Source organism: Chiloscyllium plagiosum, chromosome 16, assembly GCF_004010195.1.
Source record: "Chiloscyllium plagiosum isolate BGI_BamShark_2017 chromosome 16, ASM401019v2, whole genome shotgun sequence".
In the NCBI taxonomy this organism is placed as follows: Eukaryota; Metazoa; Chordata; class Chondrichthyes; order Orectolobiformes; family Hemiscylliidae; genus Chiloscyllium; species Chiloscyllium plagiosum.
The window spans coordinates 11,430,993-11,455,382 of NC_057725.1; the positions used below are offsets into that span (position 1 = coordinate 11,430,993).

General features: G+C 39.0%; 1 protein-coding gene across 2 annotated transcripts in view; it reads right to left on the minus strand.

Annotated features, from left to right (window-relative positions):
- Nucleotides 1–24,390, minus strand: part of mettl15 (methyltransferase like 15) — a 147,387-nt gene that overhangs the window by 8,496 nt on the left and 114,501 nt on the right. The window contains exons 3-5 of one of the 2 annotated variants that reach the window (XM_043705439.1): nucleotides 21,455–21,646; nucleotides 18,307–18,485; nucleotides 2,402–3,586 (exon numbers count right to left, since the gene is read on the minus strand). In XM_043705439.1, the coding sequence (XP_043561374.1) occupies nucleotides 3,462–3,586; nucleotides 18,307–18,485; nucleotides 21,455–21,646 (496 nt within the window). In that variant the 3' untranslated portion in view covers nucleotides 2,402–3,461. Of the gene's footprint in view, nucleotides 1–2,401; nucleotides 3,587–18,306; nucleotides 18,486–21,454; nucleotides 21,647–24,390 lie in introns of those variants that run through there. The other variant, XM_043705437.1, reaches the window with a different exon arrangement.

Genomic DNA, 24,390 nt, shown 5'->3' on the forward strand with positions numbered 1-24,390 from the left:
CATCCCCTCCCCCACTCACCTATTGTACTCTATGCTACTTTCTCCCCACCCCCACCCTCCTCTCATTTATCTCTCCACCCTTCAGGCTCTCTCCCTTTATTCCTGATGAAGGGTTTTTGCCCGAAACTTCGATTTTACTGCTCCTCGGATGCTGCCTGAACTGCTGTGCTTTTCCAGCACCACTCTAATCTAGACTCTGGTTTCCAGCATCTGCAGTCATTGTTTTTAACCTATGGGCAACACTGCTTTGTCCTCTAAAAGTAGACCTAGCAAGGGTGTGTGGTCCGTTGTTATTACAAATTTATGCCTGCAAAAGGTAATGGTGGAACTTTCTGACTCCAAACATGGGCACCAACGTCCTTCTCTATTTGGGTGTATATACGCTCTGCTTTAGACAAAGTCATGGATGCATATGTTATTGGGGGTTCCTCTCCACTGGGCCAGCTATGAACTAATGCTACCCTGATGCCATACAGGGAAGCATCGCATATTAATAGCAGATCTCACTTGGGATTATAGTGTGCCAACACCTTCGAGGATAATCATTGTTTCTTCACTTTTTTGAAGCTATGGCTTGGCTATGTGACCATTTCCAAGGCTGACCATTTTTTTTAAGGGTTGATACAAAGGTGTCAGGATGGAGGCAGATTACGTATGAACTTTCCACAATAATTTGCCAGCCCAAGGAAGGGCTTAAGCTTCAGTACAGATGTGACAAACGGGGCACCTTTAATCACCCTCACTTTATCTTCCAACAGGTATAACCCAGTCTTTTTGACTCTGTAGCCCAAGTAAGTTTCTTGCAGTGCCTTGAACATACATTTTCCCCTTCTAAGGTGAACACTGATTTGGGGGAAACATCTAAGGACCATGTCCAAGTTCTTTAAGTGCTCTTTACTGGTCTCTGTGATGAGCACATCACCTAGATAAATGTGACCTGGGGTGGACTTTGTAAAATATCCTCCGTTATCCACTGCCAAATTGCAGTCTTGTATATTGGTGCAAAACTTTATGTGTATTAATTGTTGCAAACTTCTAGGAATCCTCATCTGACCACAACTGCCAGTACGCATGGCTCATGGCCAGCTTTGTGAAGGACAGCCTTCTTGCCAGTGCTGCGTATAAATCCTCTTTGCAAGGGCCTGGATATTTATCCAGCTGTAAAAAGCAGTTTACCATTTGTTTAAAATCCCCACAAAGGTGACTCGACCTGTCAGGCTTAACAATTTGTATGACAGGTGCTGCCCATTCCACAAACAGGACTGGTTTGATGAATCCTTTGCTTTCCAGCCTTCTGATTTCAGCCTCTATTTTTGCCGGTAAAGCAAATGGCATTGAGCGAGCCCCTTGCAGAGTCATGGAATTACTTCCTGGTCAACATTCAAGGTGGCCTTGGCTTCTTTGATAATCTCTAGAACTTCCTAAAAAAATTCCAGTTATTTAATTAGAACTTCACTCAGATAGTCATTTTCTAATCAAAAAATGTTGAGCCAGTCCAGGTGAATCTTTCTCAACCAATTTTGCCTCATCAAGCTTCAGCCCAAGCCGTTTACTACAATCAGTGGTAATTGAATCAGCTGCCTCTCGTAAGAGACCAGAATCAAAGTTGTACCCTTAATCTGTAAAGGTTCCTTGGTATAGATTCTCCGTCTACTGAGATCTTGTGCAAACATAAAGATTGGAGTCCAGAGTGAATTTTGTTAAAGACTGGTTCTGCGATCACTGATACAGCTGTGTCAGTATCGACCGTCATTAGAACTGGGTGACCAGATGTTTATTTTGACTGATTCTGATTTGGATGTTGCTAAGCAATTTAACTGTTCCAAACTAGATACAGGTGGACTTCTCAAGGTGTTCACTTCTCTGGATACCAGCCCATGAGTTTTCTTATTGAATTTAGGTCTAGTGGGACTCTTGCTGTCTCGAGTCTGCTTACTGGCAGCTACATGGACGGCTTGCCGGCCTGGAGCCCAAAGAAAATTGTAACCATTTGGCCGAGGCTTGGCTTTGTTTTGGGGTCTGCTGTGGGCTAACCTACAGTCCCTCTGTTCAGGGTGTGCCCTGAGCGAGGCTATGCAATTGCGTTCACACGTGTGGTGTTCCCCAAGATCAGTCAGACTGCTGAGGGTGCCCACTGCCACCAGAACACCTTGCAACTCATATGCTACACTTGTCACATTTTCCAATGATAAAGCCAGTTGTAGTGCATGCTTGAAGTCCAGTTTGGCTTCAGCCAGTATGTGCTTTTGACTGGTTGCACCATTAATCCCATATATTCAATGGTCTTTCAACATCTTATTAACAGTTAAACCAAAAAAGCAGGAAAGAACAGTTCTGTCTAGCTTGAAGATTGTGGAGAGGCTTCAAGGAGGATGACATGATCGACACTTCAGAAGGTCACAAAAACAAGGAGGGAATGTTTATTCTTGTCATAGCCACATGACACATTAATTGCGACATTAGTGAAAGCTGCTTCAGTGCTGTGACTGGTGACAATTTCTAGATAATTTCTTTTTTCATTCACTTATGAATTAGGAAGTTAATTTCTCTGACTCCCAGAAAAGGAAAGGACAGTTGGAAAGGCAATTTTCAACTTCTGTTTGGATTTGACACAAATTCACTAACCTCTGGCAAACCTACACCTTCAACGGCATGCTACATCCAGGTAAAGAGGGGACATTTTAAAAATCCTTTTGTTTTGCTGCGACAACGGTTTTAAATTATTTTATTCTGTAGTTTTATCATATTTCAATTAAAATGTAACATTAGTTAAAAAGAAAGAATCTATTTAAAGCTTAGAATTTTATTACCAACTAACTGTGAAAAATAATAAAATGCAAAATCCAACAGACACAAGCACAGATGTAAAGTTTTAAAAAGATTGGGGAGGTAAGACAGTAGGAAGAAAAAGAGTTCTGATGAAGAGTCACCAGACTTGAAAGATTAACTCTGCTTTCTTCCCACACTGCTGCCGGGCCTACTGAGCTTCTCCAGCAATTTCTGTTTTTGCTTGAGGAACATAAAAAAGCATGAGTTTAGAAGGTTTTGAAGTCCTTGAGTTTTTACAATTTAACCTGAGGTCTTGGTAGTTGATGACTTGTATCTCAGGTATAGCAAAATTTGTAGATCCTTCAGTTCCAGTAAACAGCAGTTTCTATGATTTGTTTTGCCACATTGCCGGCTTTCAAACAGATGAGAAGGAAATAGGGAGGAGTCTTCTAGTTCTTACTGTTACAATCCATCTTCTTCCTGTCTGCTGCTCTGTCAAGTAGCGACTGAAATGTGACTTAGTTGTGTATTCACAAGTCTAGCTCTATCAGCTTAACAAGCTGGATTGTTGGAGACAACCCTTTCATGTCCAGTTGGTGCAACTTCTCACAAAAGTGTTGGTCAAAGCAAGAGGTGAGAGCATCTTGACACCTGTCTCTGTTGACTAGTTTCAATATTTTTAGTTCAAACGGTCATTGCAGTTCAGACAGATTGTTTCCTCCACATCGATTTCCTGAATTTGCCTCAATCGGTGGCCATTTCAAGTCCCTGTTTTGTACTTCTTGAAAACTATTGTAGCAGATGAAGGTTTCAGATGCTAAAATCAGATTATGAAAGTTGAAAGTTGATATTTCATATGCCAGTCACTATCGTTACAAGCCGACATTTCTTAAAAACTGTACTGTCCATGAAAACCCTATTACGAAAGGTGTTCTGAAACTTGAACATTCTCAAGCTCTTTAAAAAGGTTTTTCAAAAAATTCCAATTCCAGCTTTGCATTTTTACACAACTACAACCTGTTCATATTTTATTAATTTAAAAATAATAAAAGGATTTGTGAATGTTGGACAGAGTGGAAAATAATAATTGTGCTTACTGTCAGTACATCAAACAGTGTTGAAACAAGGAGTGTGTTTGTATTCTTATCCAACATCATTCTTATCCAATGCTGTTGAACATTGACTTTAAATGTTCAGCCTCAAGTGTAAAAGTACAAAACTTTTTTTTTGATGTTGTAGTCCAAAGCATTTTCTCTATTTCTAGTTTAGAACTACAAAACAAGGGTCTTGGGTTCAAAATTCTGCAGGTTTTGAGAGTCACAAATTCAGAAATATGTGCTTCTTGAGCCAAAGACAGGAGAATAATTATAAAAAAGAATTTTTAAACAAAAACAATAACTTAATTAAACTTTGAAAAATGACTTCCACCATTTCAAAATATTGAAAGTGCACCTGAATTTTCTCAAACTGTAAAAGGAAGCATTTTAGCATTCCTTAATTGTTCAGTCAGGGCTGTGGCAAATTAAACAGTTAGGTTACAAAATAACATCCATAATAGGTTGAACTCTCAAAGTCTGAAGCATTTATATCTCTCGTGTCCCAAAAAACAGTACTTTCTAAAACATTAATTCAGTCCAGGAAGCAATGGGTGAGTAATTTTAAGTTAAATTTATGTAAAACTATGTGCAAAACCTCAGGAATAATCACTATATTTGGGGCAGGCAATAATCTAGTGGCATTATTGCAGGACTATTAATCCAGACAGTCAAGATTAGAGTGGTGCTGGAAAAGCACAACAGGTCAGGCAGCATCTGAGAAGCAGCAAAATCGACGTTTCAGGCAAAAGCCCTTCATCAGGAATATTAATCCAGAGACCCAGGTAATATTCTGGGGACCCAGTTTCGAATTCTGCTGCAACAGATGGTGAAATTTGAATTCCATAAATACCTGGAGTCTAATGGTGACTATGAAACCATTGCCAATTGTTGGTAAAATGCATCTAGTTCACTAACATCGTTTAGGGAGGGAAACTGCTATTGTAACCCGGTCTGGCCTACATGTGACTCCAGACTCTAGCAATGTGGTTACATTTAACTATTCTCTGGGCAATTATGGATGGGCAATAAATGCTTGCCTGGCCAGTGATTTCCACATCCTGTGAATGAATGAAAAGTCTCTGCTGCAGCTCACTAAGGTATTCCAGTACAGTGAAAGCAGCAGGGAAATTAATTTTCAGACCAGGTTTTCAGCTGCCTTTGAAATCCATGAAGAATTCCAAAGATCAGCTCTGACATTTGAGCATAAGATAATTAATAAATTAATCATTTTTAAATTTCCCTGAGTGAGTTCAATACTGTTGGTTGTTTTCCAACCCAATTGCAACTGTTTGGATGATAAGAATTCATCAATACCATTAGCAATGAGCTGCTTCTCAAGTTCACTGAATTTCAGTTCAGATTGGAGTGAAAAATATTAAATTGTATATTTGTTGTGAATATTTCTGATTCCTTTCTAAAACATAAACATATTGTGGCTTGTATATTCATTCTATTATTTTCAATCAACAAAACTATGAAATATTCTGCATGTTATTAGATTAGATTAGATTACTTACAGTGTGGAAACAGTCCCTTCGGTCCAACAAGTCCACACCGACCCTCCGAAGAGCAACCCACCCAGACCCATTCCCCTACATTTACCCCTTCTCCCAATACTACGGGCATTTTAGCATGGCCAATTCACCTGACCTGCACATTTTTGGACTGTGGGAGGAAACCAGAGCACCCAGAGGAAACCCACACAGACACTGGGAGAATGTGCAAACTCAACACAGAGAGTTGCCTGAGGCAGGAATTGAACCCAGGTCTCTGGCACTGTGAGGCAGCAGCGCTAACCACTGTGCCACCAGTTATGGATGCACATGATTTTTTTGTTATATTTATCCACTTTGTCTGTCTTCAATATATTCTCCTTCAGTCATGAGGGTGCGAAGTTATAGAATATGGGTATTTTCACTGTTTCACTGAACCTGTTTCATTACAGACAACAGGAGGACTGTTTACCAGGACGTTAGTGGCTCTGCTGTTGTTTTCTCATCTCCAAAGCCATTCACACTCTCCCCCTCCCCTCACCACTGCTACAATCCAAAAATACAGAGTTCAGCCATGACAGCAAACAGAAAGCACTCAGCTTTTTGGCCAGTAGAGCAAATATCACATGAGGGCGGTTGAATTACTGAGTCGGGGCTGATAATTGAATGTCTGACTGGGAATCCAGATTCTACTCCTAGTACTGGGAAGAGTTACTAAGACAGCGTTTAGAAGTTACACATCAATAGAGAAATAGTCATAACCACAGCATGCTCCAACTTCAACTGTGCATATTGATTCAATTCCCTCCCACTTACTGGCTCAGTAACTCTCTAGAGCCAGTGATGACGCCATTAGCAGCTTCTGTTTAAGAACAAATAAAAAGACAACAGAAATAAATAAGAGCATGATAACTTTAATCGTGTTTCTTTACAAACCTGTACTCTTGAAAAAGTAGAGACTGATTGTGATACCCACTTAAGGTGACCGAATCATCATTCATCTTACAACAAAAACTTGAAAGTGTTTTCAAGAAAATCAAACAAAAGATTATTTATTATTATGTTCTTAAAATTTGTATTATGATTAACTTGTTAATTTTTCATTTTCTTTCATGGAATATAGTTGACAAGCGTTGATTACCTGTTTCACCATTTTAGACGGCAGTTAAGAGTCCATAAGGCCATTTTCCATAAGAGAGGTAGTCGGCCATTCAGCCTATCAAGTCTGCTCCACTATTCAATTAGATCATGATTGAAACATATATTCCTGCCTGACGTTTTAAAAATGATCTCCGTTTGCTTGTAGGGATCAACCATTTGGAAAGCAATTTGAAATTATTAAGTGCATGCAAGGAAAGAATTCCAGATATAGAGATAAAGGGGATGTGATTAGAACTATTTGATCATGCATCAGATAAATGGTAACATGAGCAGGTTAGACAGGTTGGTCTATTTCTAAGATATAATGTCTACACATTTTGACGCAAGAGTCTCAACTTTCTTTGACGTGTGCAGGTATGTTTATCATTTCAAAGATAAACTAGACAAATAGTTAGCAGTCATGTTGTTTCACTTATTCAATCATGGATATAAGTATTGTTAGCAAGGCCAGCATTTATTCCTCTTCCTTAATTGTCCTCAAGATGATGGTGAGCTACGACCTTAAACTGTTGTTTGTAAAATACATCCACAGTACCAGCAGGAAGTGAATTCCAGGCTGTTAATCCAATAAGTTTAGATCAGAGTGGTGCTGGAAAAGCACAGCAGGTCAGGCAGCATCCGAGGAGGAGGAAAATAGATGTTTCGGGCAAAAGCTTTTCATCAGGAATAGATGATGTTGATCCAATGAGTGCGAAGATACAGATACAGATATAATAACTTGGCTGGAAGGAGAACTTGTTTGGAAAGTGTTTTCAAAAGGTGCCTTGGTGAGTTACTGCAGCGCATCAGGTAAATGCTGCACACTCCTACCACTGTGCATCGGCGATAGAGAGAGTGAATGTTTAAGGCATATAGGCAGGGTGTTCATATATCAGGCTGCTTTGTCTGCATGATGTCTAGCTTCTTGAATGTTTTTGGAATTGGAATCATCCAGGCAAGTGAAATGTAGTTCTGCACACTCCTGACTTGTGTTGCATAGCTTCTGACTTTCAAGAGATACTTGCCTTAAAAGGCTGAGCCCTTGACTTGCTCTTCTATAGATGGTCCACTTAAGTCTCTATTCAATGGTAACCCCCAGAATGCTGATGGTGGTGGTGGTGGAGATGAAGGGGTGGGTTCGTGGAAATACTTCCAATGAATATCAATGAAGATGGTTAGATTCTGTCTTGTTGAAGATGGTGATTGCTTGGCACTGTGTGGTGTGAACATCACTCACCACTTTTCACCATGAGCCTGCACGCTGTCGGGCTCTACTGTATTCAGTACTTGAGGAGGTTGAATGATTCTGACCAATACAATCATTCGTAAACATACCCACTTATGATGGAAGGGGGTTCACTGATGAAGCACTGATACTTTCGCAGCATGAATCTTACTTGGTGTTGATCAGTCCAAGTGGAGTTGAGAGAGCTTCTTCAAGGTAGGCATTCAATTCCTGATGAAGGGCTGATGCCCGAATCGTCAATTCTCCTGCTCCTCGCATGCTGCCAGTCCTGCAGTGTTTTTCCAGCACTACGCTTGACATTTATCAGTCCAAGCCTGGATAGCAACCAGGCACTGCCGAACATAAGCACAGACTATTCAGTATTTGAGGAGCTGCAAATGGTGCTGAACAATGCACAATTATCAGTAAATGCCCCCACTTCTGCCCTCATGATGGAAGGAAGTTCACGATGAAGCAGCTGAAAATTATTGTGCAGAGACCATCACCCTGAGGGATTCCTACAGCAATATCCTGAAACTGAGATGATTGACCTCCAGCAAGCAAAACCATCTTCCTTTATGACTTCAAACAGCAGAGAGTTTTCCTCCCAAACTTCTACTGATCCCAGTTTTGCTCGGACTCTCTGATGCCAAATGTGGCTAGAGCGTCAAAAGTGGTTAATCACATTTCACTTCTTTATATCTTTATTTCATCTTTTTTTTGGAATAGTAATTGAACCATATTCTATCAAAGAATTATGATGATGCATAAGGAGGTCAGTTGGTCGATCACGTCTGCAGCATCTGCTTTTAATTCATTGCAATCTCCTGCCTTTTCCCTGTAACCTGTTTCTATCTGGTTATCCAATGTCCTCCTGATTACCTCAATTGCATCTGTGAGGTGTGTCCCATACCCTAATGACTCGCTGAGTGAAAAAGCTTTTTCTCACCTCACCTTCGCTTCTTTTGCAAAACCCCTTAAAAATATGCCCTCTGTCTCAATAGTTTGTAAGTGGGGCAGATACTGACAAGATTGTTATTAATATAAGGCTTGAGACATCATTGCACCATTATGAAGAGATAAATTACTCCAATCTATTTCCACTGGGTACAAGTGCTTTTGGAGGTACCTACAAAATCACATGTTTTCTGCTGCTTTCCAGAATAATCCACTTCAATGACTTTCCCTAAGGTCAGCATATGGATTGAGCTTGGCAGATCCTCCACTCTAATGAGGACTCTCCACTGCTATCCTGCTCCCATGTACCATTCACCTCCCCAAATGACAACGACATGCCTTGATGACCCTACAAGCTGCACACAAGATATGCAGATCATTGGAAGCGTTTATTCACCATTCTTGGTGCCCTGTTAGGAGGTGATGAATATCAATTTCTTGACCCACTGCAGTTGGTGTGACGCAAATGCTGCCACAGTGCTGTAGAAAGGGTGCTCCAGGATTCTGACTCATTAACGGTGAAGGAATGGTGATAGACAGTCAGTTCTGATATAACTCAATAGATTTGTTCTTGTGCAATCTCGTGTTATAAGAAAATCACATAATAGCTGCACCATGATCTTGTACTAAACATTCTGCATCTTATGATCCTCCCCCACGAGCTACCTGACAAAGCAGCTGTGCTCTGAAAGCTAGTATTTCCAAATAAGCCTGTTGGACTATAACTTGGTGTTGTAGGATTTTTAATTTTGTCCACTTTAGTCCAACATCGGCATCCCCTCATCATTTTAACAAATCTTTGCACACCTCGTCTTTTCCTGGGTAATTTTGCCTAAGTAGCTGTCCTGTAATCCCTCCTGTAATCCCTCCATTCCAACTTACATACCCCCTTTTAACTTCTCTTAAGAAACTCCCCACTCCACCAATTTAGTTCAAAGTCATCTCAACAACCCTAGTTACTCAATTTACCAGGACACTGTCCTAGCATAGTAGTGTCATTCATGCTATACAATGCTTTTGACCCATCTCCTGTGACCCCAACTTTCCATCTGGCCTATTGGCCCTCCTATTTGGTTGGTCTTACAGCCTTCACTAATTTAGGCCTATTTCCTTGCATCACTCTATCCCCCAATCATCTACCAAACAAACTCAGCAGTATTTATAAGTACCCATGGACTCAGGTAAAAACCAGAAGTTTATTCATTAAAGTTCTAAAATACAAAGTATTTTGCATTGAGGAGAGCATTTTGACAAGTCGTCTTCACAGACCTTAAGACATTGTTGTATGTATTGAAAAACAATTAATGGAATTTGCACACCTTTTACACACAATATTCTTCCATGTTAACAATTCCAAAGGGCACATGACTCCATAACTCAAGGATCCCTGACCCCCACCTTAATGAAAGCATAACCTTCCGCACTCCAAAGGAATCCTCCTCATATGCTCCAGCTATCCAAAATAAATACACTAAGAACAGACCTGTCCTAACCCGGTCTAATCTCCCCACTCCAGACACCAGGCCATCAAAGACCAATTTGATAAGCGGCACTAAAATACAAAAAAGAACTGTGCATGCTGGAGGTCTGAAACAAGAACAGAATTTGCTGGCAAAACTCAGCAGGTCTGGCAGCATCTGTGGGAAAAAAAAGTTGGCTTAATGCTTTGAGTCTGGTAACTCTTCATCAGAACTGTTAGCCGTTAGGAAAAGTATTGTCTATGCTGAAGGTGAAGCCTGGGGAGAGGGGGAAGGAGAGAGGTGAGAAATACCAATGTTGGGGTAGGATTTAGGATTTCTGACATTTTACGCCATTTTCCTAACAGCAGGGAGAGTCTTTTTCACGGTGAAAATCTGGGCCAAGGTATGGGTTTTGATTTAAAACATGTTTGAATTTTGACTGCAGGTTAGAGGTGAACTAATTTAGGGGAATATTGTAAGAAGAGGAATTGAAGGAGAAATTCAGCACATCTGGCAGGTCTGAATCCAACATGCCTCTTCTTCAGAACTCTCGCTTTCCAGTCGCAGAGATCCACAGCACAGAAAAAAACTTTTGGCTCATTGCGTCTGCACCTATCAAGATCAACCACCTAACTATGCTAATCCCAATTCTGAGCACTTGACCTGTAGCCTTGTATGCCTGAGCATCACAAGTCATGAGTGATGGGACACAAGATATTGACTCTGTTTCTCTATCCAAGATGGTGCCAGACCTGCTGGGTTTCTCTAGCACTTCCTGTTTTCATTTGAGATTTCCAGTATCCACAGTATTATACTTGTGTGCTGCACCACTTCATAAAAAAATTAAAATTGTTTATATATTACAGCATATCTTTTAGTTGTAGCACATTACACCTGTCAGCAAACTGTGTGCTGTGATGAGCCATAACCAGTAGCTGTGGTATCATCACAGTAACGAGTAACATTACCCATTCTAGCCTGATATTTAGATTGACGCAGTGCACCAACAATGACTAGATCATAAACACACATTTAAAAGTGAAACGGGGCTGAATTATACCAAACATCAGCTGTGCATCAACTTTAAGGAGTTTTGGGGGAAACCCTCCATGAGCTCAAGTAAGTTTTCGCATGAAATAGTCCACTCCTCAACTTCATTACATATGCACGATACCTCTGCGGCACTGTGCGCATGCTGTCTTGTAGTCACCAGCAATGAACACACTCACCACTGCTGGAACTTGTGGGAGTTTTACCATCAGTGTTAAATTTGAAGCCTAGTTTTTGTTGCCAGCCATGAGCAATCCATCACACAGCACGGGGTAGGGGACAAAAAAAAGCCTCTAAATTTGTATGGTTGACACTGTACTGCAAATAGGAGCCCACATTGTGAACATATTACTACCTCTCATTGTCACCTGTCTGATCGACTATCACTATAACTGCAGCTACAACAATGAAGTTACAGAGGCTACCCTTCCTTAGCGAGAAACCACATTAGAACTTTGTCGAGAATCTCAGTGCCCAGCGTAATATAATAACTCGCCACTCTTTAATGCAGAAAGTCTTCCAACAGTTGAAAAGAAAACCTTTTATTAACAACAGGAAATATAAAAGAAAAACAAACCAACATAAAACTGCATTTGCTTCTCAGAATTAGCAAGGGCTGTTTACCTTTCAAACAGCAGCAAACTTAATCAAATAAATGATCAATTCACCCAATTCAGATCTGTTGGAAATGGTGCTAATTTAACCTTACCTAGGGTAGACTTTGCAAAGTGGGATATGGATGATCATAGGTGATGTGTACATTGATGGAATCAAATCCTTTCTGTTGAAGTCTGTCATGTTATGATTATAGTGCTCTCAACACAACGTGCTGCACTTTCTATACAGCCTTGCAACTGGGGGAAGCCAGATATGTTGGCAAAGTTCCTACCTGAATTGCAGCACTGACCTGGTCAGGGGAAAATGAGATGAAATTGTGATATTTGTCTCGTATTGCATCAGTAAAGCCTTGACACATTTGTGGGTTAAGAACTGAGAGATGCCACGCAATAGTCCCCAATGGATTCCTGAAAGCAGCCAGTTATAGACTGATACCAAATGCAAACATATCCTTTGGTGATTAGTCCATATCGACCAAGTTTCCAAACTAAACTCATGCGATTGGCACATATCCCTCCAAACCTTTCCTGTTCATCTATCTGTCCAAATGTCTTATAAATGTTGTAACTGTACCTGCATCTGCCACTTCCTCGAGTCATAGAGTCATACAGCACAAAAACAGACCCCTTGGTCCAACCAGTCCATACCAAACATAATCCCAAACTAATCTAATCCTATGTGCCTGCTCTTGCCCATACCCCTCCAAACTCTTCCTATTCATGCAATTATCAAAATGCATTCCACAAACAAAGCACCCTCAGTGTGAAAAAGTTACCCTCAGGTCCCTTTTACATCTCTCTCCTCTCAGCTTAAAAATATGGACCCTAGTTTTGAATTCCCCAGCCTAGGCAAAAAAACCTTTGCTATTCAAGTTATCTAGACCTCTCATGATTTAACAAACCTCTAGGGTCATCCCTCAACCTCTAGGGTCATCCCTCTAGGTGAGCACTTTGGGGATAGTGACGTTAGTGTAGTTTAGGTGGGCTTGGATCGGCGCAACATCGAGGGCCCAAGGGCCTGTACTGCGCTGTATTCTTCTATGTTCTATGTTCTATGTTCTAACCTCTTACACTACAGTGAAAAAAATCACAGTCTACCCAGCCTATCCTATATCTCAAACCTCTGAACCCTCTCCAATTTAATAATGCCCTTCCTGTAGCATGGTGACCAGAACTGTACACAGTGCTCCAAAGTAGTCTCATTACCATCTTGTAAAGCTTCAACATGACATCCCAACTCCTATACTAAATGGTCTGAGCAATGAATGATGCAAATTTCAAAGCATCATATGCCTAAATCTCTAAGTCTCTTTGTTCTATAACACTGCTCAAGGCCCTACTTTTCATTGTATAAGTCTTGCATTTGTTGTTTTTTCCAAAATTTAATACCTCACATTTAATACCTCCAAATTAAATTCCATCTGCCATTCTTTAGCCCATTGACCCAATTGATCATTGTTATCTCAGTGATAACGTCTGTAAGTTTTGAATAGGGTTGCAAAACGCCAAAAATGTTATGGGGTTTCAAGCAGAGACAAAATAGGCGAGTGTTATGAAAGTAAGCAAAGAGCCTTGAGGTGCACTGATGCATGATGGATGTTAGTCCCAGCGTGCAAAGCAATCTGGCAGTATCATTACAATAAAAAGTGTCTGTGCATTCGAAAAGTGCAGCATGAAGTAGATAAATTTATACTAAGTGGGTCATAGACATGTCATAATAATTTGGTGAGACAGGTGCTTGTCCAATGCTGAACTTCATCAGTGGGGGTTGGGGAGGGCAGCAAGTCACTATCTATGGAGTGTGCCCTGCATTTTTGGGGACTGGTCTCCAAGGTGAAAGCACAAAGGTGCAGGTTGTGAGCTGGAGATGACAGGCACCTACCTGGACTTTTGTGTCAGGAATGTTTTCATCTACTTCCTTTCTATGGCATGGAAGAATAGCAAACTGCATATAAGTGAGGTGAAAATAGGTAACAATAAAATATAAATGCATTCAAAAGGGTCCCACGTCACTGATTGCCATATCTCTGTTCAAACCACGGGTGAATGGACTAGTTTCTTGAGCTTAATAACCTCATTTTTCTTATAATGCCATATTCTCCAAACAGACTCATCACTGCTCTTGTATTGGGGCAGAATTCCTCCTATAGCAATTGCTACCTTCAATTTAGAGGGATTTGTTGTATAGATTTGTGACATGTTCTACTATTACTGCTACCAATCTCAGCATTCATGAGGAGGTTGAGGAGCGGGAATATTAAATCAGAGATATGCTGTCTTTATAATTGATACTGTGTGTTGGCTGGGTGACCCTTCATAGCAAAAACATGAATTCATTTTCCATTTTAGCATGTATGTAAAATCACTGTGCTTCAGGTCACTGAGCAAAGCACGTTGTGATAACAGCTACTCTCCCTCAATGTGACAAATAATTGCATAAATATAAATTTGTCCCCAATTTCATGCTACTCTCTAAAGTCTCACAGAATTACTTAATTCTAATTTGAGAATTTGCATGAATTCTTTCACCTTATTGTCTGTAGCTTTATTGATTCATCAACAAAGGATCCAAGATAGAATTTAGAATGCAATAGAAAATCAAAAGCTTTGAAGTGATTTACAGAACAGCACAACAGGGAACCTATCACAAAAACTGATAGCCATTATTTTCTAAATTGAAAACCTGATTTGAGACAGACCTACTGTAATTTGTTTTGCATTTATAGAATTTGAGTACAACAGTGCTAAATAGAATATATTCTGCCTGGAAATACAGGTTTAATCCAAATCCATAACCATTGAAAATGTTCTTACGTTTTCAATAAATTTCAATTGGAGTCCATTGGCACGAAATTGGTTAATACAGTACAGTACCTGTTCTTCAGGTGGAAATTGGAGGTGGGAGGGGGTACAAAAGGGTGATTTCATGGCATAACTTCCTATGTACCATCTGCAACAAGCTTTACCCTTTTTGCTTATGTTAATATGGGTCCTAACAATTGTTAAATAAATTCTTGCAAAAGGTACTACACCATTTCAACAAAGCTCAAAGCAGAAGTATGATTGTTACAAGTTTCAAACTTAAGGTCATGTGATGACAGACTACAGTGGAAACATATATACACTTATGAATATTATAATTAAAACATATTGAATGAATAAATAGTGTAACTTTCCACAGGATTGATACTAAAGACATTCTCCATTTGGTTACTTTCCAGACAACACAGCTGGGGAAAACAATTTCCCAAATTCGACTGGAAAGCATGGATAACTAAGAACATATTAATATGAAAGTTACAGTTTAGTGGCTTGAATTAATTTTCATAGAGTTATGGCGCAGGTTTTTTTTAAAATAGATGGCAGTGTCTATCTTTGATTGGAATGTTTTATGATCACCATGAAGTCATCCACCAAAACAGTGATCATAGATTCATGGAATCCCTACAGTGTGGGTGGCATGGTGGCACAGTGGTTAGCACTGCTGCCTCACAGCGCCAGAGACCCAGGTTCAAATCCCACCTCAAGCACATTGTCCCCGTGTCTACGTGGGTTTGCTCCGGTTTCCTCCCACAGTCCAAAAATGTGCAGGTCAGGTGAATTGGCCATGCTAATGGGGTAAATGTAGGGGAATGGGTCTGGGTGGGTTGCGCTTCGGTGGGTCGGCGTGGACTTGTTGGGCCGAAAGGCCTGTTTCCACATTGTAAGTAATCTAATTTGTAAGTATGGAAGCAGCCATTCAGCCCATCAAGTCCACACTGACCCTCCAAAGAGCACCCATGCAGACCCACTCTGTACCCTATCCCTGTAACTCTACATTTCCCATGGCAATCCACCTAACCTGCACATCCCTAGATATTTTGAGCAATTTAGCATAGCCAATCCACCTAACCTGTACATCAATGGGCTGCAGAAGGAAATTGGAGCAAACCCATATGGGAAACACATAAGATCTGGGAAACAGTATCCCATATCAGTTGATTCCCCTCAAAAAGCAGATTTGACTTCTGATAAATAGGCAGAGGTTGAAAGATTAGAGACAAAAAAAATTGCAGATGCTGGAATCCAAGATAGACAAGCAGGAGGCTGAAAGAACACAGCAAGCCAGGCAGCATCAGGAGGTGGAGAAGTCAATGTTTTGGGTGTAACCCTTCTTCAGGACTGAGTGAAAGGGGAGTTCAAAAAAACATGCCTTCTCTCGCCAAAACAAGTAAAGATTTGACACAAACATAAAATGCTTTTGTTCATTAACAGGGGTTTGCTTTTCAAAATAAGCATATAATTTATGTAACAATATACAAATCTCCATTCAATCTTCCTCATCAAAACTTTTGAGTGCCATGTATTAAGGAATATTATCATAAATTAGTCCAGTGACCTTTCTTCAAAACTGATAGCTAGGAAAAGGTAGTATTGATGCTGATGACAGGGGCAGTTGGAGAGGAAAAGGAGTGAGCGGATAAATGATGGCTCTGCATTGAGCATTTAGTGGTATGCAACCGGAAGCTCAGAACAGAAAGGTGGTGTTTTGCAAAGCTGCCACCCAGACTGCGTTACATCTCCCACCTCTCCAGTGTAGAAGAGACCAAGAGGAACATGTCACTTCAACACACCACTACATTCCCATGCCAATGGTTCAGTCTCAGGCTTGCTGCAGTCCTCCTAATGAGACTCAAATGAACAGCAACACTTCACCTTCCATTTGGGAACATTACAGCCTTCAGGACTCAATATCAAGTTTAATAATTTTAGATCACGAACAACACCTTCCATGCTGATGACCAACTTCCACTTCCCAGGTCTTGTCATGACATGGGTTGCTTTCAACACAGCCAACCCATTTTTACCCACTCATTGTCCCCCATTATCACTTATTTAGATTCTCTTCTTCTTTAGCTTACCATCAATAATCTTTTTGTCTGCATAACTTTTGCTTCTTAATTTTTCTGAGATCAGTCTCTACTTATCAGCACAGCCTCTCTCCAATCACCACCCCTCCCCCCCAACACACACACACACACACAAAATCAGCATTAATACTTATGTTTCCTAGCTGTTATCATTTCTGAAGAAGTCATACAGAACTCGAAATGTTAACTTTTTTTAACCTCTCCATAGATGCTGGCAGATGTGCAGAACTTCTCCATCAATTCCTATTTTTGTGTATTTCAGATCTTCAGCATCTGCAGTTTTTTGTTTCATTATAATAAATAAGTTGGATTAAAATTTTAAAACAGGTTAACAGTGACCAAACCATTTGGGAAATAGTAGAATGACTATAATGAGATTTCCTTAGCTGACAAAATAGTACTAAGCAGCCAAGTAGAGATCTACAAACTTACATATTAGTCATACAATTCCTGAACACTTTCAAACTATGATAAAAAAAATCCCCAAAGATTACATTGTCTATAGAGAACCAAACTCAGAGTTGTTGAAATGACAAGAAAAGGAAGCAAGCTGTCAGATGCAGTGACAATCAAGGCTATGACTCATATAAGGTCTCCCGGCACAAATACAATCCTCACTTTTTTTAAAAAACTGGTGATTTACTGATGTGACACAATTATTCAATCCATGCTAATCACATCATGATTTTTACCATCTTGATGCAGAACTAATTAAAATTTAAAAATATGATTAGTATGATTTGCAGCGTGCAAGCAAAAACAATAAAATTAATCCTGGTAAGATATTTTCCATTCAGAATCAAGAATTCCAATGATTAAGGACATCAGCAGCATCTGATTTTGTAAAAGTTGCTTAAACTTCCACTTATCAAAGTGCTTTGACTTCATATTGGAATATTGCCCTTTACAGAGTAGCCATAGTTTGCATTCTGAAGTTAATGGAAATATTCATTTGTACTGCATTTAACTTACAATATAAAACTTAGCAACTTCTCAAGAACAAAATAAATGTAAGCAAATTGGTAAAAGCAGCTTTCAAACAAGTCGTTATGGAAAAAAACATTGCTGGATCACTACAGTGGACTTGCAATTATTTGAATCACCTGGGAGATTCAGAATGTGTGGATAATTAAGAGGCTGCTTTACAAATACCGCACAGTAAAGGCAGCAATTTTTCCTGGGGGAACAGATTGTTTTTGCAGCATTTTTTGTGTACATCAGCCAATATTAAACCTTAATTTCGTTCGATGACATTTGTTGATTTCTAATTCTACAAAAATTCTAGGGAATGGATTCAATTAAAAATACCCCATCTATTTAAGTCTTAAGTAACACAGACAATTTACACTGCAATAAATTGTCATCCCTACTTAAGAAGAAAAATTACATAATAATCCAGCAGAATAATAATTTCAGAATGTCAAATCTAATTTGTTGATTTCTATTCCTGATTCCAAACTAAAGCTCTGACATCAGAAGCATAATGCACAGGATTAGTACCTGCATGTGTACAGTACAAATAGGTCCCATTGGGACTTTTAAGATTAGTATTTTCCTTCCAGACACTGGCTGGAATTAATGAGAATACCTGCAACTATACTGGCGAGCTGCTGAGTGCGAGTGATGGGATAGATGCTGCGTGCCTGTGCGATTGCTGCAGCTATTTTCTTTGCATGCTTTTCTTCTCCGTAGATCCTCAAGATGGACGCAAGTGACTGTTGATCTAAGGCATTCACCACGTCAGCTGCGGTGGGCATGTTGGGGTACCTACGCACAAGAGAAGCCAATTAATTTCTTTGACGTCATTTTCATTGACAGAGGTGAAGCTTCACAGCACAGAGAGACGGAGCTGAAATGTACACGGCATACAGGAATGTTTGAGGTTCTTTTTGGCAACAGATAGTTTAAAAAAAGATATTTCAAAGCACATCTTCACCTTCAAATGAAAACCCAATTAAAACTATTTTTGTTGAAGTCACAGAATATTAATCAGCATTCTAATTTTGACCCATTGCCAGAAAGGCATGAAACTCAATAAATGACAGAAATTTTAGTCTCCTGTTCTTCTCACAAAAATATGTTATATCTAGTAAAAAATAACCAAAGTCTAAAATAAGTTTGCTGTGTGAAACAGAGCTCTCTTTTATTGCCTGCGAACAAATTTAGAAGACAGATCAGTCAGTCTTATGTATAATATGGAACAGAAATTTACCTACTCTGATATGGAATAATTCATATGTACAAAATTACTTTGTTTGTCATGATAAATTCTGTGAAAACAAAGGTACATAGTTCAACCTTCTGGGGCATTTAAATAAGCAATATCCATTCCATATAATTTAGGAAACTAATCTGATTAATGATTAATAGGTTATTCTAAGGAACAAGGATTGAAATTCTTTAGTTGTTGGTAATTTCAAGTTGAATTCTTTGTAGAAAATACATGTCTAGGCCAACTTCCATCAGTTTCCATCATACAGCTCACATCAACTTAGATGCAAATTATTGATAAGCCCAATCATGCAAATAGAATCTTATTGACACTATGTCATTTTCAACAGTTTACAATTTGCTACTTTGAATCAAATGTAGCATGGTTTAAAATGTATTCCCAATCAGAGGAAGAAAAATTTTATTCTCTATTTGTAAGACGCAAAAACAGCGTGCTCTGTATGATTTTTGATCTCCCTACCACAAATCATTTAGAGACAAACCAGGAACTCTGACACATGTTGCTGGTCGTCTCAAATATAAAATGAAAATGTGAGCAGCATCTTGACATTTGAGGGTTATGAGGCAACACACTGCTTACAAAACGGACAAACACACTGCAAGCCAATTTGAGGGAAATGGGATCTATTCCAGTTGATCACAGGACTGACTGATGATGATAATGCAACAAAGATCCATACTCTACTATTTTGACTGGTTTATCTTAGGCTGTATAATATACTTCAACTGAGACCAGTTCAAAACACCACCCTCCCTAAGAAAAACGCTGAAAGTAGCATTCCCTCTGGATTCAAGGCACTGTATATTTGTTCACTTCTGGACCTCAGTGGAGGAAATAATCTGTCCTCTATTGTATAAAGATTCTTCTCTGAACTAAAACTAATTGTGACACATCTAATTTCAACTCGGTTGGTATTCAGTCTCTAAGTATGGAGAACTGTATGTGCATTCCTGACAGCTTTTGCTAATATTGTGCACCTTTCATCTAGAAACTATACAGTTGACTAGTATGACCACCAAGACATAAACAATCTAAGTTCTATAAAACTGATGGCAGCGCAGATCTTTCAAATCATTCATGATTGAACTGCTGCCTGTTCTAACCCTCAAAACATGTTCAGTTCAGCGCATCAATTTGCAATTACATGAATGTGGGGACCAACCACAAGTTCTAGAGACTCGCAATTATCTCAGGAACAACAACTTTTTTTTTGTTTTAAGTAGGGAAAATTTAAAGAACATATGTATATATATACATAGTTAATTGCTTTTACAATAATGTAAGCTCATGGTTCCAAATATAGAGATTCAGAATTCCATATATGCTGAGTGACTGAAAACATAAAAACAGCAGAAGATTTTATTTCAAACTGCTACTAAAACTCAAAATATATTAGCACAATTCGGAGATGCTAGTGTTGGACTGGGGTGTACAAAGTTAAAAATCACACAACACCAGGTTATAGTCCAACAGGTTTAATTGGCAGCACACTAGCTTTCGAAGCTACGCTCCTTCATCAGGTGATTGTCACAATCACCTGATGAAGGAGCGTCACTCCGAAAGCTAGTGTGTTTCCAATTAAACCTGTTGGACTATAACCTGGTGTTGTGTGATTTTTAACTTTATATTAACACAAGTAGGTTACTGAAACCGATTCAGTCATATTTGAAAAGGGGTTTGCTAAACACAAAGAAAAATATTCAAGGATATGGAACAGAGCAAGAAAGTTGGATATCAGTAATTCTGTTCCATTGTGGAACTTTCAGTGACACAGTCATGATGAACTGAAGTGTTGGTCAAGGGGAGGAGGATTTCCTTCTGTGTTTAAATTTTGATGATGGCATGAAAATGATACTCAATTATCAAAACAAAATCATATTTCCTCTATTATGTCCTTGTTAGTTCTAACCACCCAAAAACTCTGAACTGTACCAAACAGTCCTCTGAAAAAGAAATTATCAAGGTTTAGTTTCGTACCAAATGGAAATATTTCAAAATTTCGCTGAGGGAAATCTAAATGGATAAATTTAAATTAAGTGAAATTCAATTACAATCATTCCATAGTAGGAAATATTGGCATGTTTATTAACTACAGAAGATTCTGTTTTGTTAAGTTCAAATTGGATAAGCAATTTTCAGAACCAATAATATAATAAGTCTGTAGAATCTGTAAAAATTTATTTTCAAAAAGTGCAGACACAGTATTGTGATCCTGCTGCTTGAAGCTAAGAAACAGATATTCACCATTTTCCTTATTGCTAAGAAATTGAATAAGAAAATAGCACTACTTTTTATTCATACTATGCCAGAAAATATCTAGCTTTAAGCTCTTACTGCAGATGCTCTTTTCTGCTTTCACTACCAGATATATGATAGAACCATATTTCCCACAATTACTGCCTACAGAAGGATTAACTGGAGTATTCATGTTGGCTCTTATCATTCAAATTAAAACAATTTTGCCATGAGGATAACCTGTACAATAACAGGTTTTTGTACAAACCTGTCTCCATCCATTCTCATGTCAAGTGGACCATCTTTGCTTAATGCAAACCCACGCCATGGGACATCTAATTGCATAGAGGAGCAGCCTGCGTCTATGACAACTCCATCAAAAGTGTCTGTCTCTATGCCCGATGCCACTAATAAGCTCTCCAGCTGGCTGAATCTTCCAAGAAAAGGGTGAATCCGAGCACTGAAAGAAAGAAGTCACAATGAGAAAAGAATATTCTTGGCAATACTACTGAGGACAATTACGATGGCAAATCCTATTTAAGAGCTGTCATCCAAGCTACTGAGAAACCTATAAGGATACAATTTCTCTTTGCCCTACATCAAATGTGCATTTTTCGTCAGAAGGGTCATTCTTCTTCAGAAGAGCACAGACATTGAAGAGTCATAATGGAATCAAAACATTAAATATCTCTCCGTCCAAAGACACTGGCAGACCTGCTGAGTTTCTCCACCACACTTCATTTTCATGACTGTTCAGCATTTTTTGATTGTCTAGCCAGATATAGTGATATAATTAACTAGCTCATTATTTAGCGTAATCTTGACCCTACCGCTCCTGTGTTTGCCACTCCATTTCCAAGTGCAGGTATTGACATGGTCATGTAGTATTTCAGATCTATCCTCAGGCATCTGATTACAGAGTCCACCATAACTTCATTCCACTGCTAAGCATATTATCTTGCAGCCAACTGATTTATCTCCCCCAAAGAACACTGCCACTAGTTGGCAATATGGAAACTGAAAGGAGTAATAGACTTGAGTCAGCATGAGATAAACTGAAGGTGATATTGAATTTTTTTTTATGGAAAACACCACATATTAATTTATATTTAAAAAGATTTCACATCACAAAAGCTGAGGATATGGTCATTACTGCATTGCTGCTTGCAGTCTGCAAATTGGTTTCATGCATTTGCTGCATCATAATGGTGACTTTCCTTCAAAAATTACCTCAGTATCTCTAAAGGACATTGGAATATTCTGAGATGCTGTATAATTGCAAATCTTTTTAAGTAGCTACAACATTCTTTGAATCAATTCTATCAAAGAATAGTGACTGCAGATCATTGACAAAGAATTCTTCCAACAGGATCCAAAATGTTTAATTAACTGGCCAGATGTTAAATCTATATCTGTAGTAACAAAGAAAGACAAATGAAAGAAAATCTGAAAAAAATTGCCATGAGTTCTTTACTGTTCCTAACATGCATCAATAGAAAAAAACCCAAAACAAAACAGAATAAATGATTCACAGAACAAAACACCAATTTGTCAAGAAATGACTGCTTTCCAGCTTCCAAGCTATGGTTATTTCCCCATTTCATCAGCTCATTCCTGATGAAGGGCTTATGCCCAAAACATTAACTCTCCTGCTCCTCAGTTGCTGCCTGACCTGCTGTGCTTTTCCAGTACCATGCTCTCAACTCTGATCTCCAGTATCTGCAGTCCTCACTTTCTCCCTGTGGTTATTTCTCCACCCACTTTCTGGGCTACGTCACAACTTATGTGGGTAGTGCAGTCGAAATCAAATTTCACTGTTCCTGCAGTCACCACAACAGTGAAAAGGTTTAGTCACACAATTCAGTCTTGCCAATTTACAGAACAAACTCAGGTTAATAGGAAATACTCACTGGATATCTGTTCTTAGCAAGAAATAACAAACCAACTGCTTTCAACCAATGGCAATTAGAAAATATGAAATGCTCACTTATAATTTTATATCTTAAACTCAGCACTTTTTAAACTCCTGCTTCACAAACAGACAGACACGCAAAGAAAGATGATAAGTGGATATTAAAGGTGGACAAAGTAAAAATGATCTTGGAAACACAGTCCAACAGCATCAGTCTGACCACAGGATTCGATGAGGTGCTTTCTTTCTCTTCCTTTCAATTCTTTTATAAATCTTTGCTGTTGATACAAGGCTATTTGCACACCAGCGTTCTTTCATTAATTGGTTGAAATGTTGTCCTTTCACTGTCTTTAAAAGTGTCTTACTCTTTCTTCGACAGGAGATTTGCAGAGACAGCTAAGTGGAAGACAACTAGCTGTATGTGGAAACTTTCTGGGACCTCAAACAAGTTCTTTCCAGGCTAAATTCTTCTCTGCCACAAATAGGGGCACCTGGTCAGAAATTACCTCAAAGATTACCTCAGTAGCTCTAAAGGACACTGGAATATCCTGAGATGCTGTATAATTGCAAATTTTTTTAAGTAGCTACAACATTCTTTGAATCAATTCAATCAAAGAATAGTGACTGCAGATCATTGACAAAGAATTTTCCCAAAGGGATCCAAAATGTTGTTCGATTAACTGGCTAGATGTTAAATCTATATCTGTAGGATCAAAGAAAGACAAATGAAAGAAAGTCTGCAAAAAATTACCATGTTTTCTTTACTGTTCCTAAATAGAGAAAAAAAATCCAAAACAGAATTAATAATTCACAGAACAAACACCAATTTGCCAAGAAATGACTGCTTTCCAGCTTCCAAGCTGTGGTTATTTCTCCATTTCATCAGCTCACTCCTGGTCAGAAGTGAATCAGAACATTATTAAGTAGCTTTCCCTTAATTCAGAGCCCATCAGCTTCATGGTGTCTGCTTCTGCTCTGTTTCAGGAAATAATAGAATCATAAAGATGTAAAGCATGGAAAGCACAACATTTTACACAACTCACAACACGCCCATTATTCATTATTTTAAAAATTACAGCAATCTCTTTGCACAGTCTCCTTGGTTTAAAGCAGTTTCGTTTAGACCATAGTTCAAAAGTAAAGCAATAAAAAGATGTGACATTTTAAACTATCAGATCCAAGCAAAGGCATACAAATCTCATACTTAGCCAGTGGTAATATCGTGAACAATGAAGGAGCGTGTGCTGCAATTCAAGTCCCAAAGCTTTAAATTTTGTCTGTCCTCAATTATG